The sequence below is a fragment of the Trachymyrmex cornetzi genome, unplaced genomic scaffold, assembly GCF_001594075.2.
Source record: "Trachymyrmex cornetzi isolate Tcor2-1 unplaced genomic scaffold, Tcor1.1 scaffold441, whole genome shotgun sequence".
In the NCBI taxonomy this organism is placed as follows: domain Eukaryota; kingdom Metazoa; phylum Arthropoda; class Insecta; order Hymenoptera; family Formicidae; genus Trachymyrmex; species Trachymyrmex cornetzi.
In genome coordinates, this window is record NW_017299190.1 from 558,579 (window position 1) to 580,774 (window position 22,196).

Consider the following 22,196-nt stretch of genomic DNA (forward strand, 5'->3'; position numbering starts at 1 on the left):
TTTCACTGAAATAAAGAGCTCAGTTGAGAGACTTGGCAATTTGGAAAGAATAAACAATCGAACGAATCCAAACTCTCCGATTTTTCTTCGAAAGGATTTTTGAAAGCTGACGCGATCCAGCCTCGGTGACAGCGTCGCCGCGAGGTGTCGCCCGAGATGGCGCTGCCGATTGGCCCGGGGCGTTCCACGCGGGCCAATCGTCGCGCCGCGATTGGCCGTAACTGTGAGTTTGAACTAACATAAACTCAGTCAGCAACGAGGTAACCGCAGCCACCACCGTGAGCGAGTCGCGAGAGACGCGCGAACGGAAGGAGCACAGCTGTACGGCGCGTGGCATGCCAAGACCTTGTGAAACAAGCGACCTTTCGTCGTTCGCACGCGGATATACGAGGATCCCGAGTCACGTAGGTACACACGATTCACGCGTTCCTGGTACATGCCAAGCGACCCGCATGGAAACACGGTGAGGAACAGCCCTGAGGCGCCCATCGCGACTCCACCATATTTGCTAGTATACATTTCGAATAAATATTTTGCACGCGTCCTTCGTGCCTTCGCCTGGGCCAGCCTTGGACGTCGCGATTGTTTTCAGCCGTCCCCCGAGACCGTCGAAGGTGACGGAGTAACGATCTCGCGACCGAACGATGGCACGAAGTAGAGCCCGTTCGTCTACTTCCCGCGTTTTCTGCTCCAATGTGCCGCGTCTCGCGAACCGAAAATCCGGAAAATCGACGGATTTATCACAGAGAGTCACGTAAATTTTTGTATCAGCGGAAGGCGGGATAATTCCACTTCATTTTGGCGACAAGTTCGACGAGTCTTTCGGTACGATTCGTACGAGAATCTCGTATCGACTCGTACGACCGAGTTCTGTTATGTCGTTCATATGCGTTAGTCTTCGATTGTGTTCTGAATCAAAAGCATCTTGAATCTTCTTTGGAAAAAAAAAATGTAGAACGTTCCCATAACCTCATTGCACTTCTCCCATTAAATCTAACCCGGGAATAGTCTTAATTTTTGTTCCATAAACGGATCTATTACCCGTTTTTTCATTCACTATTAAAACTTGCTATTATTATTTAAATATTGCATATTATTTAGTGCCCTATAAATTGTGAATATTCAAGATCGTTATATTGTAACTTTTACACAATATTTTCTTTAAAATTTAAGAAACAAGTATTTCTCTTGATCAGTAAAAAAACTCCTGCAACAGCTCCAGGTTTTTTATAATTGAAGTATAAGAATCACCAGGTGATTACCCGCATATTAATAATGATTTTCTAATTATTTTAAAAATCGAATTATACTAGTTTTTGCTAAGAGAAAAATACTTGATATTCTGACTACAATAACATGGTAAAATAATTATGATTAGGAGCTTCATTTTCTATAATTATTAGTAATGATATAACATGATATGTAGTTCGATTAAATATGAAGAAGTACTATAATTTATGATAATTCGAAATATTAATGCAATAAAATGTCAAGATATAAATGGTAAATAAAGTAAATATTTTTATTCAGTAAATACAATTGTAATGAATATAATTTTTTTAAACTTGTTTACTACTGTGGTAATAATAACTAAAAAATATATAAGAAAAAACTAAAGATTTTCAATGTATGTAACTACATTAATAGCATAATTAACTATACTTGCATGGTTAAAACAACAATAAATATGTAATTGTCTTAAAGAATAATTATATAAATTGTAGTTAAATTGCGGTAATTGTATTGTAACCATTTTTTTCTCTCATCATTAGTGCTGGAATCGTTTTCACATTAACAAAAATACACACAGAAAATTTCTTTTAAAGTGTTTATTATTTGAATGTTTGTTTAGTAATTATTATATGTAAATACATATCAAATTTATATAAATAGCAAAAACTACTTGCACTTAATGATCTGTGTTGAAGCACTGAGGTGTAACGACTGTTACCAACGCCTATTAACTCAATCAGCAATGTAATCAACAGCAAGACTGTATATCGTTCTTAACCTTATCTCTTTGTGATATACTTCTATCTCTGCGTTCCTATACTTAATTGTGATAAAAGTAATGAAAATCTTCTAGCTATAATAGTAATTCTGCTGATTGAGTTAATCGTCGATTAAGTTAATTGGTGTTGGTAACAGTCGCCCTATACATCAAATTATTTAACACATTACCTGTCCAACAAATATGTAAATGTTAGACAAAAGTATTGGCATAATACTGTTGTTCCTATAAAGCATCTCGTAGCTATAAAGAGAATGACAGCAATAGTTTTCCTATAAAAATTTTTATTTTATACTTTATATTTAATAATACAAATTATACAAATTGACATAAATAAATGTAATCACAAAAGAAAGATAAAAATGTTTTCTGAGAGCATTTTATCTGTGGGCACAAAAATATTAGCATATTTTATTGTAATAGTGAAGAAAGGTTATAAAAAAGAAAATAACATTTAGTTACTTTTTTGAATCCATTGAATCAAATTGAAGAAACTAAGTTGTTAAACAAATTTTATGGTATTTTATTTCACTCTTCTAACAGTGCTTTTTCATTGCATTTTATTCACGGTGCATTTTATTCCATTCTTCTAACAGTATTTTATTTTAAATTATGTGTTTCTTCAATCGATTTTTGAGTTTACTCCACAAACGTTCAATCGGATTTAAATCTGAAGATTGAGGCGGTATTTTTAAAATATGTGGAGTATTATGTATTCACAAATGTATGCCGTATGTTTAGGATCGTTATCTTGTTGAAATTAATAGTCACTTCCTAAACTCAAGTTTTTAATACTTTTTCTCTAAAAAACAATTATATTTAATAGGGCTCTCGAAAATCAAACAATAATAAATATTAATTAGCAGACAATGAGAGCATTTACAACGCGATATTTGGAGCGCAATACGTAAAATATATTTATTATAATTTTACATTACTGTACTTGTTAACATGTGCGGATTGGAATATTGTTTATCACCACACACACACACACACAAAAGCACAATCGAAATTGTTCCGACTCTGCCTTGTGATCCAGAAATATGGGATTTAAAAAATGTTTGCTGAGAGAAGAAGGCTTGAAATGCATCTGAAACGTTCAATTTTATCCTGTAACTTAAGTATAGAATATGAACTTTAATGCACGAAATATTGCATCATCTCGTTAGTTAGTACCATATTGTAAATTGTACTTTTAATATTGAGTATTGTACTTTTTCATTCTATTACATATGTTATTACGCGTACTATAGATTTTCAGCACTAAAATGCAGCCTAAAGACTCTATTTTGTTTTTAATGTTTAATGATATACCGAACGACTGATGTTAGTGAATAACATTTCCTTTTCGATAAATAATAAAAGTTATTCATTAACAAAATGGTAACAAAATTATCGTAAACATCTTTTTAGTTGTTGAGTTTACAATAACTTTGTCATTATTTTGTTATTGAATAAAGAAAGTTTACTAACAATTGTTCAATAATGACATCATAAACTCTGTCTGCAATGTGAGTTCTTTTGGCATAAGCGAAATTTCACTTAAAAATTTTTCCGAAGTAAAGAAGGGCGGAAATAAAGGTTTTAACATTTGAATTGGAAATTATTTAGTAATGTAATAGACACATTGAAAAATAGCCCTAACTTTTCCACTTTTTTTTGGAAGCCTAGAGTAATAAAAAAGCTTGTATTGAAAAACAAAAGACTTAGATTGTAGATGGAAGGAGTAAAAAGAGTATGCAGATGAAAAGTTAAAAATGATAGTAAAGGGCTCTTGAACTCTATCCTCATAAGTGCACTATGTAGAATTTTATTTAAATTTTCTAAATTAACTTTTTACTTTAAATCGTTATGTAGCTATTTATGTCATACAAAGTTCCATATATGATCATTTTTTATAAACATTTTAAAAAGTTTTAATGCGGTCATGTTCAAATTACTCCACGTGATTATTACGATTAGAACGCCACCAAAAAATAAGGCTCTAGAATTAGCGTTGCAGACAGTGCGCAATTGTATAAACATAAAACTTTATCGTACTTAAATGAATTATAATTTATATTACATTATAATACAATGACGTTTCAGCTAATCTTTTCATCAGCAAATGTTAATTTAATACAAATAAATATTAAGACCCAAATGCTTCAGTCACATTGCTTGAGAGGCAGTCAATCATTCCTCCATTAAAGAGTAAACTCGTATTAGTTGGATGGCTGGGTGGTATTGAATAACTGAGAGATCTCAACAAAACGCAATTGATCAGTAAACAAGTAATAACGAGTAAAAAAGTAACACATGTTCTAAGTATAAAAAATGCACAGCACGGTAATCACAGAATAAACTAAATTAAAAAATTACCAAGTATGATAAATAGATATTAGCATGTTGTTATGTCAAAATTTAAACTCATCCTCTATTTCTGAATCATTATGCCCTATGTATATTATGTATATACTGTGAATTGAACTATATATAATTTATGAATTAATTATAATATGTATTTTTGTGAATAATAGCAATTAGATAAGGGACAGACGTACCAAAGTTTATCATATCCGAAAAATGGCACCTCCAAAAGTATTACTTGGACAAAATAGACAAAACGGCACTGCAACCTTGAGGAAAGGAATAACAACCAGGAGTCAAAATTCTTTATTGAGCAATGTATTAAAACCATCCAATACAGGCAGAGTAACTCGCATCAAGCGAAAATCAGATGTATTTTCGCCACCTAAAGAAAAAACGAACAAGAGATACGCTTTTACAAATATCACCAATGTATGTACTCTGCAATTATTCTATCAATTTTTATAACAAAATGTAAATTTATACTTTAATTTAGTGATCGGATTTAAATGCAACTTTTGACACTATTTTCGTGTCTACTAATTCTTTCTTGCTGCTCATATAACAAGTTGTCGAACAGAATATACGATCCTATCTATGCGTAGTATTCTTGCAACAGCCTCACATATCAGTTACGTAAATCCAATGGCTTATTGTAGAAACGCAAGTGGCAGGCATTAACACGAAAATCGGGCCAAAAACGATCTAATTCCGATCACTGTTTTAATTTATTTAAATCGTAACGTTTTAATATTCAATTCATTTTTATTTTATTTTTTTATCTATATATTTATTTCTTCTATATTATGAATCTGACAGGCCATTACTACGTCGCTAGTAGGGCATAATCCAACAAAAAAGATAGTTACTCAGCCCAAACCAGTTGGAAGTAACGTTGCTTCAGAGAAACCTGCAGATGTTACTACATCAAAAGTTGTACCGGCGAAAGTAAAACCGGCGACTCGTATTAAGTCTATTCTCAAAAAGGATGATAAAACAGAAATTATTAACAAAGTTGTAAATATTAGACGAAGTGCAGATTTAGAAAAATCTGAGGATAATTCGTTATACGTCAGTGCTTTGGAAGACGTTAATGATAGCATAAAAAAGACTCGCAGGAGTAGCAATAACAAGGTATATATGTACTTTCTGCAATATATTATTATGTATAATATCTTAGAATTTACGTTTTTCTTTAATTTCATTTATTTGCGAAAACTTAAGAAAACTCAGACTAAAACTCACAAAGAAAATTACTTTTAAAAAAGAGTAAGAAATAATTTTTTAAACTAAGACAGAATTACACTATATATTTTTAACATTTTACTATTTATATTTTATAAAATCCTGAGAAATGCGGCAAATGAGAGTGTAACGCAGTTGTTGGGGAGCATGACCAAATAATATTGTTAATCAGTGCAGTAATTGATTGCATATATTTCCATAAAAACGATAATTTATATTTTATTTATTTTTACTACACTATATTTTATTTTACTTTATACTGCCATAGAAACACCTCTCGAAAAATCCGCCGTTCGGAACCGGCATTAAAACTGTAGGTCCGATATGCTTGTGACAATTGAATAATCACCGTGAACACCACAAGCATATGATATAACACACACACATAGGCCAGAGGCTTAACATAAGAAGAGGAAGAAGAAAAAGACTTTATTATATTAGACTTTATTTACTGTTTATGCAGTATTAATAGATTAAATATATATTATAGGTTGACGAAAAAACCAACGACAAACCAACAGTAATAGCAGAAGAAAAAGAACCCACATCTCCTACGAATGAGAATGAAGTTTCCGCCACTACTTTATTGATTGCCATACCTGTAAGAAAATTACCCGAAGGCGTTCAATGGGACTTTGATGTTGAAAATTGGCTAGATCCATACCAGGTATCACCCTATGCAATGGATATTTTCGAATACCTGAAGGAACGAGAACATCTATTCCCCATCGGTGATTACATGGACCGGCAAGTATGTCTCTCGCAATGGATGAGAGCGCTACTAGTCGACTGGATGGTTGAGGTTCAGGAGTCATTTGAGTTGAACCATGAGACCCTATATCTGGCTGTAAAACTTGTCGATTTATATCTGACAAAGATGACAGTTGGGAAAGAGACTCTACAATTGCTCGGCGCTGCAAGTCTTTTCATAGCAAGCAAATTTGATGTAAATTTTATAATTATATATCTACAAAATTTTTGCCTAACAAAATTGTACTCTCGTCACGAATAATAAGCTCATGATAAAAACTTTGTAACTTCGGCTTTAGGAAAGAATACCACCAATGGTGGAAGATTTCTTGTATATATGTGATGGCGCTTACACACAGAGAGAGCTGATAAAAATGGAAATGAATGTTTTAAAAGTAGTCAATTTTGACCTGGGAATGCCTCTTTCTTACAGATTTCTTCGGCGTTATGCTAGGGTAAGTAGTAACAAAGCTACCGATTTATTATATATAGGAATATTTTGTCTTAAGATTTAAATGAATATATTAGACGATATAATATTTCTTCCGTTAATGAAATAATATTCTTTCAAAAAAAAAGGTTGATTTTATTATTCGAAATTAGATTTAAAACTAATATATTTTTGAATCAATAGGAATTAATCCATAAGATCTGACTGACTTATATTGTTAGTTATAATAACAATTCAACAAATGGAATCTCCATGTTCGATTCCTCCAAGTCGGAGTAGCAAAGCGCATCTGATATTTTTCTTTCATAATATGTAAAAAATCTCGAACATTTTACTAGAAGTTCTGAGCCACGAGCGAATACATTTGACGTCTATATGTATTTGTAGAGGAAGTTGAGAGAAATAATATGGTTTTAACTCTTAAAAATAGGAAGAGTAACTTTGGTAGAGAGTGAATATTATCATATATGATATTAACTAATTGATATTTAAAAACAATTAACTATTGTAATACTACTAATATTATATATTTTATAACATTAATAAGACTTCCTTGTGTGCCTAGAGTATCTTCCTGTGTATCAATACTTTATCTTCTTAATGTCGATGGCTAAACTAGAAAGGTTGTATGTATTTTTTGTAATTTTTCCCGTAAAATTAACTGGTGTAATTTCCCTCTACATTCAATATTTAATAATTGGTTTATGACAATTTATTACAAAATTGATTTTTGTAATGTACTTTTTATTTGTCAGAAATATTTTCCACGTTCCGGTCTTATTTCCAATTGTTATTTTCTTGTTAACTTTATTGGTTTAATCTTGGGCCTTATATAATAGATTAACGAGCAAATGTGACTTGATGTGTATAATAGTACCTACAAAATAATATATGATTTAATATGTTCGCTCCTGGCTCATTTTACCCGAGTTGAGTATGTGCATACACATATACGGGGTGTTCGGAAAAACCGTAACAACGCTTAAGGATAGATTTCCAAGATCATTTTGAGACGAAAATTCTAATATCAAAATGTCGAGAGTATGATTCGATAATTTTAAGTGCTTATAATTCGAAAACTATTAAAGCCTCGACATTTTGGTATTAGATTTTTCATCTCAAAATGATCTCAGGAATCTACTTTTAAGCGTTGTTACAGTTTCTACTAAACACTCTGTTTGTGTGGATATTTCCAAGTCACATCAGACCGTAAAAAAAAGTACAATTGCATTCTTCTATTGGAGAAGATCAGTTATTTTAATATTTTTAAATTTAGTCTCCGATATCTATTTTAAAAAATCTGATAGACTTATTCGAATAGGATCTATACATTAACTTAATCATTATTATCTGAAAATAGTGTGTCAAGGTCTCCATGCCTACGTTAACTCTGGCTCGGTATATATTGGAACACTCGCTGATGGATTATACGATGATCAGGTTTAGTGATAGCAAAATGGCAGCGGCGGCATTGTTACTAGCATTGCTAATGAAAGATCTAGGAGGATGGAATCCAACATTAGAATACTATAGTGGTTATAAACTGGACGACATAAGAGATATTTGCAATCTTCTGAATCAAAGTTTACATAGGAAGCAGAAAGAAACATTAAAAACTGTCCGCAGCAAATACAGCCACAAGTAATTATTTAATTGTATTAATTTTATGTATTATTTATATTTAATTTATTTCTTTTATGTATTTCCATTTATATATATATATTTGTAAGAGTGATCCACTTAAATTGGAAACTTTAAATATTTTACTTATTTTTGATGATACAAAAAAAATGTTTTAAATAAAAGAGGAATGGTTTTGAGGGGGACGTATTTTGATCACTTTTTTTTAAGGTGGAGATATCAAACAAAAATATGAAGATTTTTTAGATGGAATTATATGATTTTTTTTACACAAAATTTCACGTTTTTAACTAATCTGCACATAAAAAAATTAAGGTAGAAATATTAAATAACCAATAGTTTACGATTTACAAGATATTTTATATTTTATTCTGACATATTGAAATATTAATATAATATTATGTGCAGAATAATTAGAGGTCATATTGTCTAAAAATTATATAATTCCATTTAAGAAAGTGGAGATAATCTTCATATCTTTCTAGCGTCTCCACCTAGAAAAAAACGTGACCAAAATACATTCCCCTCGAAACCGTTCCATTTTCAAATTTTGAAACATTTTTTGTATCATTAAAAATAAGTGAAACATTCAAGGTTTTCAATTTAAGTGCGTTCGTGCGTGCAAGTATGTGTGTATAGGGTGTCCGGTAACTCTCGTGACAACACTCGAGTGCAGATAGAGAGTAGACTAAAATAAGTTAAAAGATCCTGTACTATTTTACAATTTTCGCAATAGTTAACAATTAATTATTAAATATCGCCGAATGAATGCGAAATAACCACCCGGCGTATCGCAAAATATACACCCAGATTGTGATTGCTAGGCGCGCGGGCAATTATTTACTACAAGCGGCAAAGGCAAACTACTTCCCGCTTTGAACGATCGTATCTCGCGTTTGCATTAAACAGTAGGCCGGGTGAATATTCAGCGATCTTTAGAAATTAATATTTCATTAACTATTGTGAAAATTGTAATATATTAGAGGATTTCCACTTTGTCTGCGTACGAGCATTGTAAATATTCTGAGACATCTTGTATACATATACAACATTTTTACAATATTTTTCGTAAATTATCAATGTTCACTCTATTTTATTTACATTCTAGGATTTTCTTCGAAGTTGCGAAGCTGCCTCTAAAAGAAACTTTAGACATATGAATAGAAAAAATACAATTAAAAATGAGGGTGCGCTCCCATGGGATGCGGAACTGCGAACCGTTTATGATTGGTTGTGGCTTCATTCCGCTCCGCTAAGTGTTTCCCATTGAGCGGAATGCGCAATTAGCGCTGACAAATCACAAAAGCCTTCTGTATATTATTTACGATATTCATTTTCTGACCGTATTGACGTCCGTATTTATTTGTAGGCAGAAGCCATTAATTTAATAAGAAGATACAGGGACACCGCGAGTAGCTACGCGCTTTCAAACGGTTCGACTTGTGATCTATAGCTCGATTCCACGTGCATCTTGCGTATTATTTACGGCTCTTTCCGTTTCTGATCTGGCTCTTAATCGACTTGCCTTCGATTAAGTATACGTTTTTGTAGAAGACAGGTTTTCTTCGTTTAAACCAAGTTAGCGTCGTTGGCGAGAGAGAGATCCACACGAATCCACTAAAAAAACTAAAACTGCAGAAAAGAAAACGACGGAATCGGCAGAATAAAACTATTATCAATCACGAATATTCTGCAGTTCCGCATCCCATGGGACCGCACTCTAAGGAAACTGAAGTAACTAACTGTAAAAAAGAAAGTACCAGAAATTCAATACAGAGACATAAATTATCTTAGTAGAATGACAATAGATATTAAGACTAGTCGTAACATTTGTTGGACAGCTTGAATGTTTGTTAAGTGTTGTAATACTAGCACGCGAATAGCGACGCTACTCTCTCTAAATTGTATAATGCATGAAACGAAAGCGGAAACGTAAAAAATCTCGAATGTATGTCAAAAAGTTTTATCGTGAAACTTCACCGAGTTTTTTTACGGGTGCACTTGATAGTGTATTGACTTATCTTTATTATTATTATTTATATATATGTATATGATGCAGTAATCTCTATATCACTTTACAGTCTTTACTATTTGTATAAGTAATTTTACTAATTCTTTTTCTTTTTTTATCAAATATTTATTTTAGCGCCACGCTTTTATATCTTGCGAGATAAATCCTCAACCCGAAATGTGATATCGGGTTTTTTTTCAATATACGAGAATAGATTGAAAAGTAATGCACGTATAGTTAAATTGACTCGTGAACGAAAAAATGTATATTTTCAAAATTCAAAGGAAAGAACAGAATAAATATTAATCTATTTTTTTTTACATACTCGCCTTGTAATCCAATAAATTGTTCCTAATAGATTAGAAATTTTTCTTTATACATGACACCATTATTTACTTAGCTTTATCATCTGTGGAAACATAAAACGCCTTATAAATCAAGAAAAGAAATACAAATCGCACAACGTTAGACATATCGACCTGAGAAGTGAATCTTTTATTTCTGTCATAGCAACTTTCTAAAATTCGTACGTAATTTTAGAGCAATTTACATTTACCAAATTTTTTATGCTCAAGAAACCACTACTCTTCGAGTAACAGCATTCATGTCCTGAACCAGACCTATTCAATATTGCTGGCAAGCTAAAGAAAGCTTCGATTTCTCCAGCGTCCGATTGAGCGAGACAAAGAGAAAACAGGAAAGCTAGATCCCAAAGCTCTGCTCAGTGATTGGTTGCTCTAGCGTTTATTTTTCTCAATATCTCACTCAGCGAAAATATGGAGAGGGGGAATCGTAGCTGGCAAATAAAATGTTAGACACGCCTGCTCTAAAGTCTTATAAACTTCTCTCTCTCTCACACACACACACACACACACAGATTGCAAATATTAGTTCTAATTAGCATAATTTATTTTTATATATATATTTAAAGTATATATTTATATATATTTTTTAACTCCGGTTGTTTGAAAATCATTAGATCAAAATTTTTGTGCATATTTATTAAAAATAACTGAATAAATACAATATAATACTGTCCTCCATTTTGTTCGTTAGGATAGTTGACCGTATGCGTTGCTTTTCAGTCTGTCTCCTGGTAATTAATTTTCACTTTTCGATGCCTTTCACGATAATATTTTAAAATCATATTGTCGATCGCTGATTGATAATGTGAACATGATTATGCGCAAGCGAATGACCGTGTGATAATTCTCACTGAAGATATCGTCATATAAAGAGTGGCGCGTTGTTATGTATCATTGTTATATTTACAGTTAAGCTTCCAAATTTCTTTCTCGTCAGGCTCAAGCTAGCTTTTCTTGTCTTTTCGCTCCAGCCTTTACACATTTCAATATTGACAATGTAATCATTGAAATATGATTAGAAGCTGAAGTACAAGAAGAAAAACGTAGAAAAACTAACTCATACCCGATAGGGAAATGCAGTGGGAGCCTAACTGTACGTGGACTGAATGGAGCTTATGTTGTTGGATGAAAAACTCTGATTTCTATTACATTTATGAATGAGAAAACGAAATATTTATCGCATATAGTCGGATGATGCGAAGATTCAATTGAGGATAGAGTATTCTACGTCTGATATCTAGCGATCTAATTTAGGTGTATTTATACATTATGGCAATTTGTTTTAGATTTAAACTCTCCTGTTTTGTATATTTAGCGAAGTAAGATCTCTTTTCTATCAAACTTAAATTACACTAAATTTGTGTGGCAAATATCAACCATTTCTATTGCCAAATGTGGTTTGTACAATGTATCTAAAATAAGGGCACCAGAGTACCGATTATATAATTTTTTCCTTAAGTCAGAATTGTGAAAAGTGAAAAAAAAATTCATTTCCGCCATAGGGAAAAAAATTAATCGATACTTATTTTAGCTTATCATTAATTTAGTATAATACACCTACCGTTCGCTACTTTAAGGATCAAAGAAAGAGAAAAAGTTGAAGATTTATATATTCTTGTGTGCCAAAACAATAAGTGTAGTAAATTCGGAAAAGGATCGCAGTTCCGATGTTTCGAAATTTATATAATAGAGGTGACATAGTTCTCTTTTCCGAACGAAAAAACTTTCAGGTATAATTATCAATAAAAATCGAAAAAAATCTGTGATATCAACATTCGCTCATGTCGCAAAACCGAAACGAATGCGCGTGCGTCGCGCATTTTTCTCTTTTCAAATGCAGGGTGGCCACGAAATCCTTTAATGTAAAGTTGAATGGCCGGTGTAAGGAATGAAATAAGCCCGTAATTTGAATGCTTTATTTTGAATATTTAGCGTCTAAATTGAACCTATCGCATTCTTACGTTCGACGGGGAGATGCTTATTTGACACTCTTACAATATAATCTGTTTGTATAATTAATATTATTTATATTTTGAATGTGAAGAAATACAAAACCATTAAAAAAATAATATAAAAATCTTTTAGTATAAAAAATAAAATACTTAGAAAACTAAGAATATATACATATATAATTAATTACCTGGTAGATATACGTTTTCGATTATTTTCATAATCAAGTTCTGTGTGTGACATCCTTTGTATTTCTTGATAAAAATATCAAATATTTAGTAGTGAATATTGATATGTATAGCACATTTGACAATAATGGCTAATTATACAAAATGAAACAGGAATTTTATGGCTACCCAGTATAAAATACATAATAGTAATTACTCAGTATTTATACGATTATTCTTAAGCAAAAATATAAAATAATGTAATGCGCAACTTCAGAATTAACTTTCGTTAGATTTCCTAGTTACCTCAAAAAAATCGAATATATAAGTAAAAGTTACATACTGTACATATATAATCAATCACAGATTTTCATCTGTATATATATTGTACCCATGATTAATTAGGACAAAATTAAAATAAATTTATGTAACAAATATAGATATATATATATATAAAAAAGATACATGCGCGATCATAATTTTGGTCTAAATTAAGCCAGTGTATATATAATATATTTTTTTACTCATCAATAAATTAATGTTTATTATACTGAAATAAAATGTGTGGTATGTGCACTATAAATGAGATGTAATTTAATAAAATCATAAGAATATACTTGTTAGTTCGTTATACATTATTTTACCAGAACAAATATTAACCAAGAAAATGGAATTTTATCTTTTATTATCAATTCGTTTTTAGTCAAATAAGACGATTATCGAAACTACTCTGTCACTTTGGAGATCGATATTTGCAATCGATCTCTATTCTAAAAGTAAATTGTAACTTTTTTCTATAAATCATAATTTGAATTTCATGACTTTATTTACATGTTTTACATTTCTTTATAAATGTTTTGTTAATAATTGTTATATCAAGAATTATAATAGAGCTATGTCGCGATAGAGAATGTAATAGAAACATCAAAATTTTTTTCTGAATATTATTTACTGTTATACATTGCGCGCTTTTTAAAGCTTTCCATAAATAAACAAAATATACATACTTTAAAGTCAGTAAAAATCAGGTACGCACTTATTACTACTACTATTTAGTTTTTACATAAAAACTTAATATTATTTGTATTAATCGATAATATCTGCAACTTTAAAATTACTATTGACTTAAGAAGCTTATTGCCATTTACAAATTGCAATAAAATAATACTTTTTGTTCATACTCACTATGCTCTCGAATAAATATTGTTAAAATCTCTCTGAATCTATCAAAAAGAACAACTACACGAGTGTATAAATTAAGTTCCGGAAAGTTCGTATGAGTTTCAACAAATGTCTTTATAAAGCGTTGTTAAGTTAAAGTGATTGAAAGTAGATGACATTTATATATCGTATAAAAAGTAACATTTTAACGTATAAATTAATAAATATTTTATCGAGATTATATCCTTACACATTAGCACCAACTAAACATTGACTAATTCATCCTTCGAAAATGGATGGTGTTATTTTAGAAGTTTGATTGAGAATCAGTTGAGTTTGTGCGTGTTACTGGCAATAGGTTGTGAAGATAGAGGATGAAACATATATTTTTGATATGTGCATTTTTCTACTACTGCAAACAACGGACAAAACTTATAAAATCTATAGAAATTATGCTATATATTGCTTTACCAATCGTTCAGAAGTGATTTGCAAGATTTGAAGTGAGTAATTTTTACTTTAAAGACGCAAAGCGCAAAAGTAAAGACTCTGGAAGACCTTGAACTGCTCCCAAATTACCGATATATATTACAGCCAATTGAACAATTTAAACCGAAACATCCAACACAAGCAACCATAACTGATGAACAAAACGAGTGTTATGTTTTACCAAAACAATGCTAAATCCTTGATTATCCGAAAAAATTGCATGCAAACAGTAAAAAATTATGTCAATGACTTTTTTGCTTTCAAATCAACCAAGCTCTTCCAAGACGGAATCCTACAGTTGCCTAAAACATAGGTTAAAGTAGCAAAACGAAATATTTTCTTGAATAAAATTTTCATTCAATATTCTAAAATTGTTTCATTTGAACTAAAAACTCATACGAATTTTTCAGACAATCCAATAGACTATTTGAACAAAATTATTATATATATTTCTCTCTCTCTCTCTCTCTCTCTTTTATTATTTAATTATTATATTACTTTTTAAAAAGTTTACTTTCTCTGTAACAATTTGTAATACAATGTATCTTCTTAATTTGCTTAGTAAATTATGTTTATATTTTTCAATAAATCACCTAATTTATATCTTCTAAGATTTTTCATAAATTGATACGTCTCTGAATAATATATTCAGGCATGTCTAAAAACGTCTATAGACGTTTGCATTATGCAGATTATTCCAAAGAAAATCGAAATCCAACACGTATATATCACAACGCTTCAGTCTTCGCTATAATATACGTCTCGTTCACACATTCAATATTCTTTTCTCGAGACTGAGGCACAAGTAGTATTTTTAGTTGCACGAGTAGAGAATAGAGAACAAAAGAAAATCTGAACTTTTACTATGGAACTCTACTCCTAGTATACGTTTTTACCTAATGTAATTTATAATTTAACGTTCACCTTTAACTAGTGTTTTGTGGCCTACGTCGAATATGTCAGAAGTCATAATTATATTCGAATGAATTGACTTTTACATTAATATCTAAGAAATCCAAATACTGCACTTGAGGTATTCAAGAAATTTTAATTAATGTCTTGAGTATGTTGTTGTGTTAGTATATTTTATAAATTAATAATATCCTAAATAATCAAAAGTCCAAAAAATATCTATAAAATTTAAATGTCTCTTTATAGCGTTTTCTCTTGGCTGTACTATTGCCTACTAGTGCAATACTCAGTGTATCGTGTTTCCATGGCTGGTGATAAGCGAATTCATTCGGTGTTTCTGTTTAAAAAGTTTACTTTCTCTGTAACAGTTTGTAAAGTACAGTGCATCTTCTTAATTTGCTTAGTAAATATTTATACTTTATATTTTTATAAACATAATTTACTAAGCGAATTAAGCTACGGTGTAGTGCAAATTTTATGCACGAAATGGGATTTTGCTACACCGTCTCAAAGGGACGGTGTAGAGCCAGTATGACATTTAAAATTTTTAAATGGAAGTTAAGCGGGAACAGGGTTTTAGCGCAATAATGATGTAGTGTACATCATGGCGTGCATCACTCCAGTGTAGTGTAACTGAGTGTAGTGCTTACACGCAACTGGTGCAGTGCGAGGCTGCACCCAGTGTATCCCAAAAGAAAACGCTATTATTAGGATGTTTTATTGTCCGAAATAAGTCTTATAAAATATCTACTGGACTCGAATCAACTCAAATGGCTTATCGTGCTTAATATACATATTCTATTCCGAATAGCGCGACAAAGTACGCCCTCGTCATTCGTCAGGGCTTCTCATCCCTTGAAATTCGTCTGGCATGCAATCTCACGCATCGAGGACACTCGACCTTGTCAGAACCATGTTTGCAATCGATGTGGAAGCAAGCGCCGCATTTTTCACATCGTATTACTTTTGACAGATCCCACGGAAATATCACGTCCTTAGAACAACATAGTTCGCAGACAAATCCTCTAGCTTGACATAACTGAAAGAAAATACATAATTAGTATAATTCTGCGTTAACAATTAAAACATTCGATATCTAAAGATGAACGATCGATGCAGAATAAAAAGAATTTCAAAATCTTTACAAAAAATTTAAAATCTTATTCGATTTATTGAATGTAACGCGCATATTCTGCTGTTAAAAATATTAAGTAAAATTTAAAAGAATCCAATAAGCTTTTTCAATATTTATGTAATTATTTGGAGAATTAAATCCTGAGTTAAAGTGAAGATTAAAATAAAAATTAATTTTTGGATTATTCAATCGATTAAAATCGCGATACCTCGCAATCTACAATATGAGCGCAACAAATTTGAACGAGCTCCTGCAGTCTCACGAACAGCACACCGAGCTTGACGTTTATTAAATCTTGAATCGAGTACACATGTGGATCGTTTATGATGTAATTTGGTTCCTTCTTCAGCACATCTTGAAGGCTATAACATCATAAAAATGGATCATCAAACTATCATGTTTATTTCATAACACGATATTGCAAAAAAGATTGAGATTCACCTGGTCGCGAATCGGCATGCGAATAAGAAATCCTTCAAAAAGAATAACTTTGTGCGCAAAAGTCTTGTTTTGTCTAATTGCTTTATTCGTCTATATAGTAATGGATTTAAGTCGTTCACTTGGAACAACGGGTCCGACATCATTTGATCCAGTAATCGATATGAGAAATTCGATACGGGATATCTGCCAAGCACCAAGAGACGTTAAAGAAAGATCAAAATACTTTATTTACCTTTGACGAACTATTTTTAAAGAAATCCTACCGGTTGAAATCCCATTTCGATAGAATTTTCCCTGGTATAAATGCCACCTGGTTTGTATGACATCCCGTACAAAAGTATCGACCCAGGTACTCGCAGTACCGAAACCGATTGGCATATTTCACAGCGACCTTCATACCGCAACCCGCACACCTATAATTCTGCTTGGCTATTAGCATCCGTCTTCTAAAAAAAAAAAAATAATCAAAGCACTGACTAAGCAGAACAATTGTCAGGTGAAGTTCCTACGAGGAGGATGAATAAATGTTTACATAGTAAAAGAAAGACGAGTAAATATCTACGCAATGAAATCCAATGTCGATTACATTATTGTTTATAAAATGCTTTAAAGATATTATTTGCAGAAATATTGATATTTATAGTGATGCAACAATTCTCATTGTGATGGGATATCTAAGAATAAGAATAAAAAGGCATTAAAGCATGACACTAAAAAAAAGATATATAAATTACTGTGTTATTCTTTGTACTTACACTGGTGGTGGATGAGGCGTGAAAATGATCTGCGGGCGCGGCGGAGCCCATTCGATTGTCCCCCTCAGCGGGATAGTCCGCGCATCTTCAATCTCAATCTCGTCAGGACTGACCGGCCAGCTCTTCGGCATCGGCAATAAGCGTTGTGGTGCATCCTTCTCGGAAACCAACCATTGCAGCTCACTTGCCCTTGGCAGCTGTTTTTCACTGAAGCGACTAATAAGAGATAGAGCTACCCCCTCAGCGGACACGCTACTCTCGCTGACATTGGAATCCGTAAATCTTGCCGCACGCGATTCTGCGTCCGAGAACGACGCGGTCGACGCGGACATACCGCCGCTCTTCAACCTCTGCTCATCGTCCAATTCGGAGTCCTCCGTAGGCACGCTATCCGAGGAGTTACTCGACGACGTGGACAACGGACTGACGCTCTGATCGGTGGTCGTGGTCGTGTCGGTCCTGCCATCGCTCAGCAGGTCACCGCGACTCCAACGTCTGCCTTGGCACTTCTCTTCCTGGCGCTGCCGACGTCGCAACCGGATTCGTTGTTTCAGCCGGTTGATCTCCTCGTCGCTCTCATCGTCGGCTACGTCATCCAGCAAACGCCGCTGCAATCGGTTGCACTTGACTTGCTCGATGGCAGCAATCATCGCCTCGCAAACGCTGAAATGCGCGTTTTCGCGGTCCAATTCGGCGTCGTGAGCGCGTGAAAATCGTGCCGAGGACAGGAAGCTAGTCAAACTCTGACCTTCAGCTGGACGTGGGAAATAACCGGTCGCCATTGGCTGCACGCTACTGCCGCCGTCCTCCATGAAACTTTTCCGCGGTGTACGAATATCTTTCTGACCTTCTACTTCCAAGCTCCAGGAACCCGTAAACTCGGGTGCCGAACCTACCAAGAAGGACGTCTTTTTGCGTATAGTCCATTGGTGTAGTGTCTTCGTCTCCGCCGATTCTGTGATTGTGATTGGCCGTGACTCCTCAACCATGTCTCTGACCTTTTCATGTACGCTTGAAGAAACCTCCAACTTTTCGGAAGCCTTTTTATTTTGACTGTGTTTAGCCTTCGTTCGATTCCTCATTTTCCTGATAGGCGTTTTCGGTTTCGCTAGCTTGTCTATGTTGGAATCAACGGGCTGTTTCGAATCCGAGTAATTGACATTGATGATCTCCGCCAATTCAATGGTACGAGTTCGGTTATTGCTATTGTTGCTGATACTGTTTTCTTGAATTGTTGGCGAGTTTGGGGCTGAACTTTCCATAATTGCGCCACTATGGCTCTTGGCCAAAGCGGGCAAACTGTTCCACGTTTTCAGAGGTGCATCATCGACTTTGGAATCCCTTTGTACGTCATTATCAGTAATAACTTGTACGGATTTTGACATTTGATTTTCAGCACTGTCCGTGTCGCATAAAACAGACTGTGTTGAAATATTAAGTTTGTCCAATTGACATCTGCTGAGAACACTCATGCTCTTATCTCGCGCGAAAATATGATTGACGCCAGAAAAATTTACCGGGTACGAGGATGAGCGACGATGTCGTCTTGGACTCGTTTTAGGAGATATCCATGTTGGTAAAAACTACAAATTAAAATATAAAAATGAAAAAAATGATTTAATGAAACCCATAATATATAGGATGGTCCACTTAAATCGAACATCTTGAATATTTCGCTTATTTTTGATGATACAAAAATATGTTTCAAATGAAAGTGAAACAGTTTCGAGGGGGACGTATTTTGGTCATGTTGTTTTTTTTTCTAGGTGGCTATACTGCATTTACACAAAATGTGCATTGCACAAAATGAGAAAATAACTTTAAAATGTTACTTACTAAGCAAGGATCGATTTCTGCGAGTAATACAGGTTGATTTCTCTCAACTGCTCTTAGATACAAAAGCGTTGCCTCTGCCAAATTCTCTTGGCAAAGGAATGCCCATGGTTCCAAACAAGAAAGCAAATGTTCCTTATCTGATAGCAGCCACGATAATTTATGTGATAAAGAATGACCCTCTAAACTGTAAATTAATATACAGATTTTTTTAGATACGGACTCATTAAAAAAAACATATCCTTCTTGGATGTTATCCTAGCTGGTAAATTGCATAAATAATCCTCGTTTTCTGACAATATTGGTGAGGTCGCCAAAGATGGTTGAAGCCAATTCAGTCCTTGAATGAATATCCAGCAATCCGGCTCACCCTTATAAAATTTGTTCATAATATAAGATTTGTATATTCATATGAAACATTTTTTCACATATAGTAGAATTCTGCTTATGTGAACATGTCGAGGGGCAAGGCATTCCGATAACCGAATGATTCAGATACTAGAGTTCTCTTCTTTATCAGGAGACTCACTAATTGCGATAATGACCAGGTAGCTATGTGTATATGTTGCTAGCATTTTGCTCACACTATATTATATGATGCTACCAAAATTGTAGCAACTGATTTCACGTTTATTAGCAAATCGGTGCATTTACGATAGACCATTAGGACTGTTTTTTTTTTATCAAATAACTCTGAACCGATGCAATGAGTTGAAATGAAATAAATTATAGGTCTGTTTTTTATTCCTGCACTAAACTGCACTAAAACTCTTTTTCGCATTCACCAAGTGCCAAACATATATCTATCTCATTTTAAGTTTCAAAAGTGTATACTAGTTCCGCTAAAAAACAGATCTTATATTTGTTTTACTTCAACTTATTATGGTGTGCGTTAGTTCAAAGAATTCACTGATAGAGAAGAACAGATCTTTTAAATAGCAACTTGCCGGGAACTTTGAAAGCGTCATCATCGGAATTTGTGCTGTTGCTATTATGTTGTAATAATATGTTGTAAATAGAAACGGAAAGAGCCGTAAATAAAAACGAGTGATTTTCTCTTATATCCTTTTTTTGTTTTCTCTCTTTACTTTATCAAAGTAAAAAAATTTAATTTCAGTAAAAATGTAACATATGTTCATCTCAAACATTTTTCATGTCTTTGATATCCTAATGAAATCTTTTTGTTCTTCGCCGAGTTCACCTGAGTTTCACCTGTTCTTCACTGAAATCTCCAAGATTTTCAGAGAAATAGTCAATGTATAAGAATGCAGGCAAATTTTATAATTCATAAGCATCCTAAATTTTAGCATATATAACAATTTGGCTCTCTACAATTTTCCATTGTTTTTCTCGATTATCTAAAAAAATCAGATGTAATAAAACAAAATGATTTACGAATTTGGATTCGATGACTCAAAATCTATAAGAAACACCTACTTTGGTTCCAGTTAATTTTGAAAAAAGTTTTTTGTAGTCCACACAATATAATTGTAACATATTATTACACATCATAACAATTAAAAATTCAAACATATCTTTAATAAAGAAACTTTAGAAGCGAGAAACTCAACTAACATTAGGCTCAAATATGCGACACCCATGCTTGAATATCCGTTCCATTACACTGTGCAGCCGATTTAGACCACCATAAACATTCCACACATTGGACATCTCATCGATCAGCAGACCCTCTACAGTAGATCGAAGACTGTGGAGGAGCTGCCATTGCTCCTTGTTATGAGTATTCTCAGACATGCCTGCCGACAGTAAAACCATCAGTACTTGTCATTTATAAATACAATCTGTGTGTCTTAAATTCTCTGCTTACCTCTTAATTGACTATGACAACAAAAAGGCAAGTACAGGCTTTACCACAAAGGCCTTCGATGTAAGATGATCCTTGCTCATGTTTATTTTCTCTGTCAAAGACACAAGAATTAATTATAAACTTTTTATAAGTAAATCAATTAATCTGAATTGTGTGTAAACATAAATAAACATGGAGCAGAGTTATTAGGCCGACTCAAGTAGACATTCACGCCTAAATAAGGAGCAAAAGTTGCTGTTACAGTAACTTCTACTGACTATGACAACAAAAAGGCAAGGACAGACTTTACCACAAAGGCCTTCGATGTAAGATGATCCTTGCTCATGTTTATTTTCTCTGTCAAAGACACAAGAATTAATTATAAACTTTTTATAAGTAAATCAATTAATCTGAATTGTGTGTAAGTATAAATAAACATGGAGCAGAGTTATTAGGCCGACTCAAGTAGACATTCACGCCTAAATAAGGAGCAAAAGTTGCTGTTACAGTAACTTCTATTGACTATGACAACAAAAAGGCAAGGACAGGCTTTAGCACAAAGGCCTTCGATGTAAGATGATCCTTGCTCATGTTTATTTTCTCTGTCAAAGACACAAGAATTAATTATAAACTTTTTATAAGTAAATCAATTAATCTGAATTGTGTGTAAGTATAAATAAACATGGAGCAGAGTTATTAGGCCGACTCAAGTAGACATTCACG

General features: G+C 33.0%; 2 protein-coding genes across 4 annotated transcripts; one reads left to right on the top strand and one right to left on the bottom strand.

Annotated features, from left to right (window-relative positions):
* The first annotated feature begins 263 nt into the window (after positions 1 to 263).
* On the top strand, positions 264 to 10,407 carry CycB3 (cyclin B3). 3 transcript variants are annotated; one of them, XM_018512990.1, is made up of 7 exons: positions 264 to 463; positions 4,531 to 4,792; positions 5,180 to 5,494; positions 6,096 to 6,551; positions 6,655 to 6,810; positions 8,167 to 8,447; positions 9,556 to 10,407. In XM_018512990.1, the coding sequence occupies exons 2-7, from the start codon at positions 4,577 to 4,579 to the stop codon at positions 9,605 to 9,607; spliced, it is 1,476 nt and encodes a 491-aa protein (XP_018368492.1). In that variant the 5' UTR covers positions 264 to 463; positions 4,531 to 4,576; the 3' UTR covers positions 9,608 to 10,407. The 3 variants fall into 3 exon arrangements, with proteins under 3 accessions (XP_018368492.1, XP_018368490.1, XP_018368491.1); XM_018512988.1 differs by having other exon boundaries at positions 264 to 408; XM_018512989.1 differs by having other exon boundaries at positions 264 to 404.
* A 5,355-nt stretch (positions 10,408 to 15,762) lies between these two features.
* Positions 15,763 to 21,575, bottom strand: Rubicon (run domain Beclin-1-interacting and cysteine-rich domain-containing protein rubicon). The gene is made up of 8 exons (XM_018512957.1): positions 21,242 to 21,575; positions 19,886 to 20,037; positions 19,670 to 19,853; positions 17,834 to 19,416; positions 17,342 to 17,524; positions 17,079 to 17,261; positions 16,846 to 16,999; positions 15,763 to 16,541 (listed from the first exon to the last, which is right to left on the bottom strand). The coding sequence occupies exons 1-8, from the start codon at positions 21,440 to 21,442 to the stop codon at positions 16,341 to 16,343; spliced, it is 2,841 nt and encodes a 946-aa protein (XP_018368459.1). The 5' UTR covers positions 21,443 to 21,575; the 3' UTR covers positions 15,763 to 16,340.
* Positions 21,576 to 22,196: the final 621 nt, after the last annotated feature.

Coding starts and splice junctions, on each gene's coding strand:
- Rubicon (XM_018512957.1), bottom strand. CDS start 21,442: ATGGTTTTACTGTCGGCAGGCATGTCTGAGAATACTCATAACAAGGAG. Junction 19,417..19,669: donor CAGAAATCGATCCTTGCTTA/GTAAGTAACATT, acceptor TTTAATTTGTAG/TTTTTACCAACATGGATATC. Junction 17,262..17,341: donor TCGAAATGGGATTTCAACCG/GTAGGATTTCTT, acceptor GGTGCTTGGCAG/ATATCCCGTATCGAATTTCT.
- CycB3 (XM_018512990.1), top strand. CDS start 4,577: ATGGCACCTCCAAAAGTATTACTTGGACAAAATAGACAAAACGGCACT. Junction 5,495..6,095: donor GCAGGAGTAGCAATAACAAG/GTATATATGTAC, acceptor TATATATTATAG/GTTGACGAAAAAACCAACGA. Junction 6,552..6,654: donor TCATAGCAAGCAAATTTGAT/GTAAATTTTATA, acceptor CTTCGGCTTTAG/GAAAGAATACCACCAATGGT.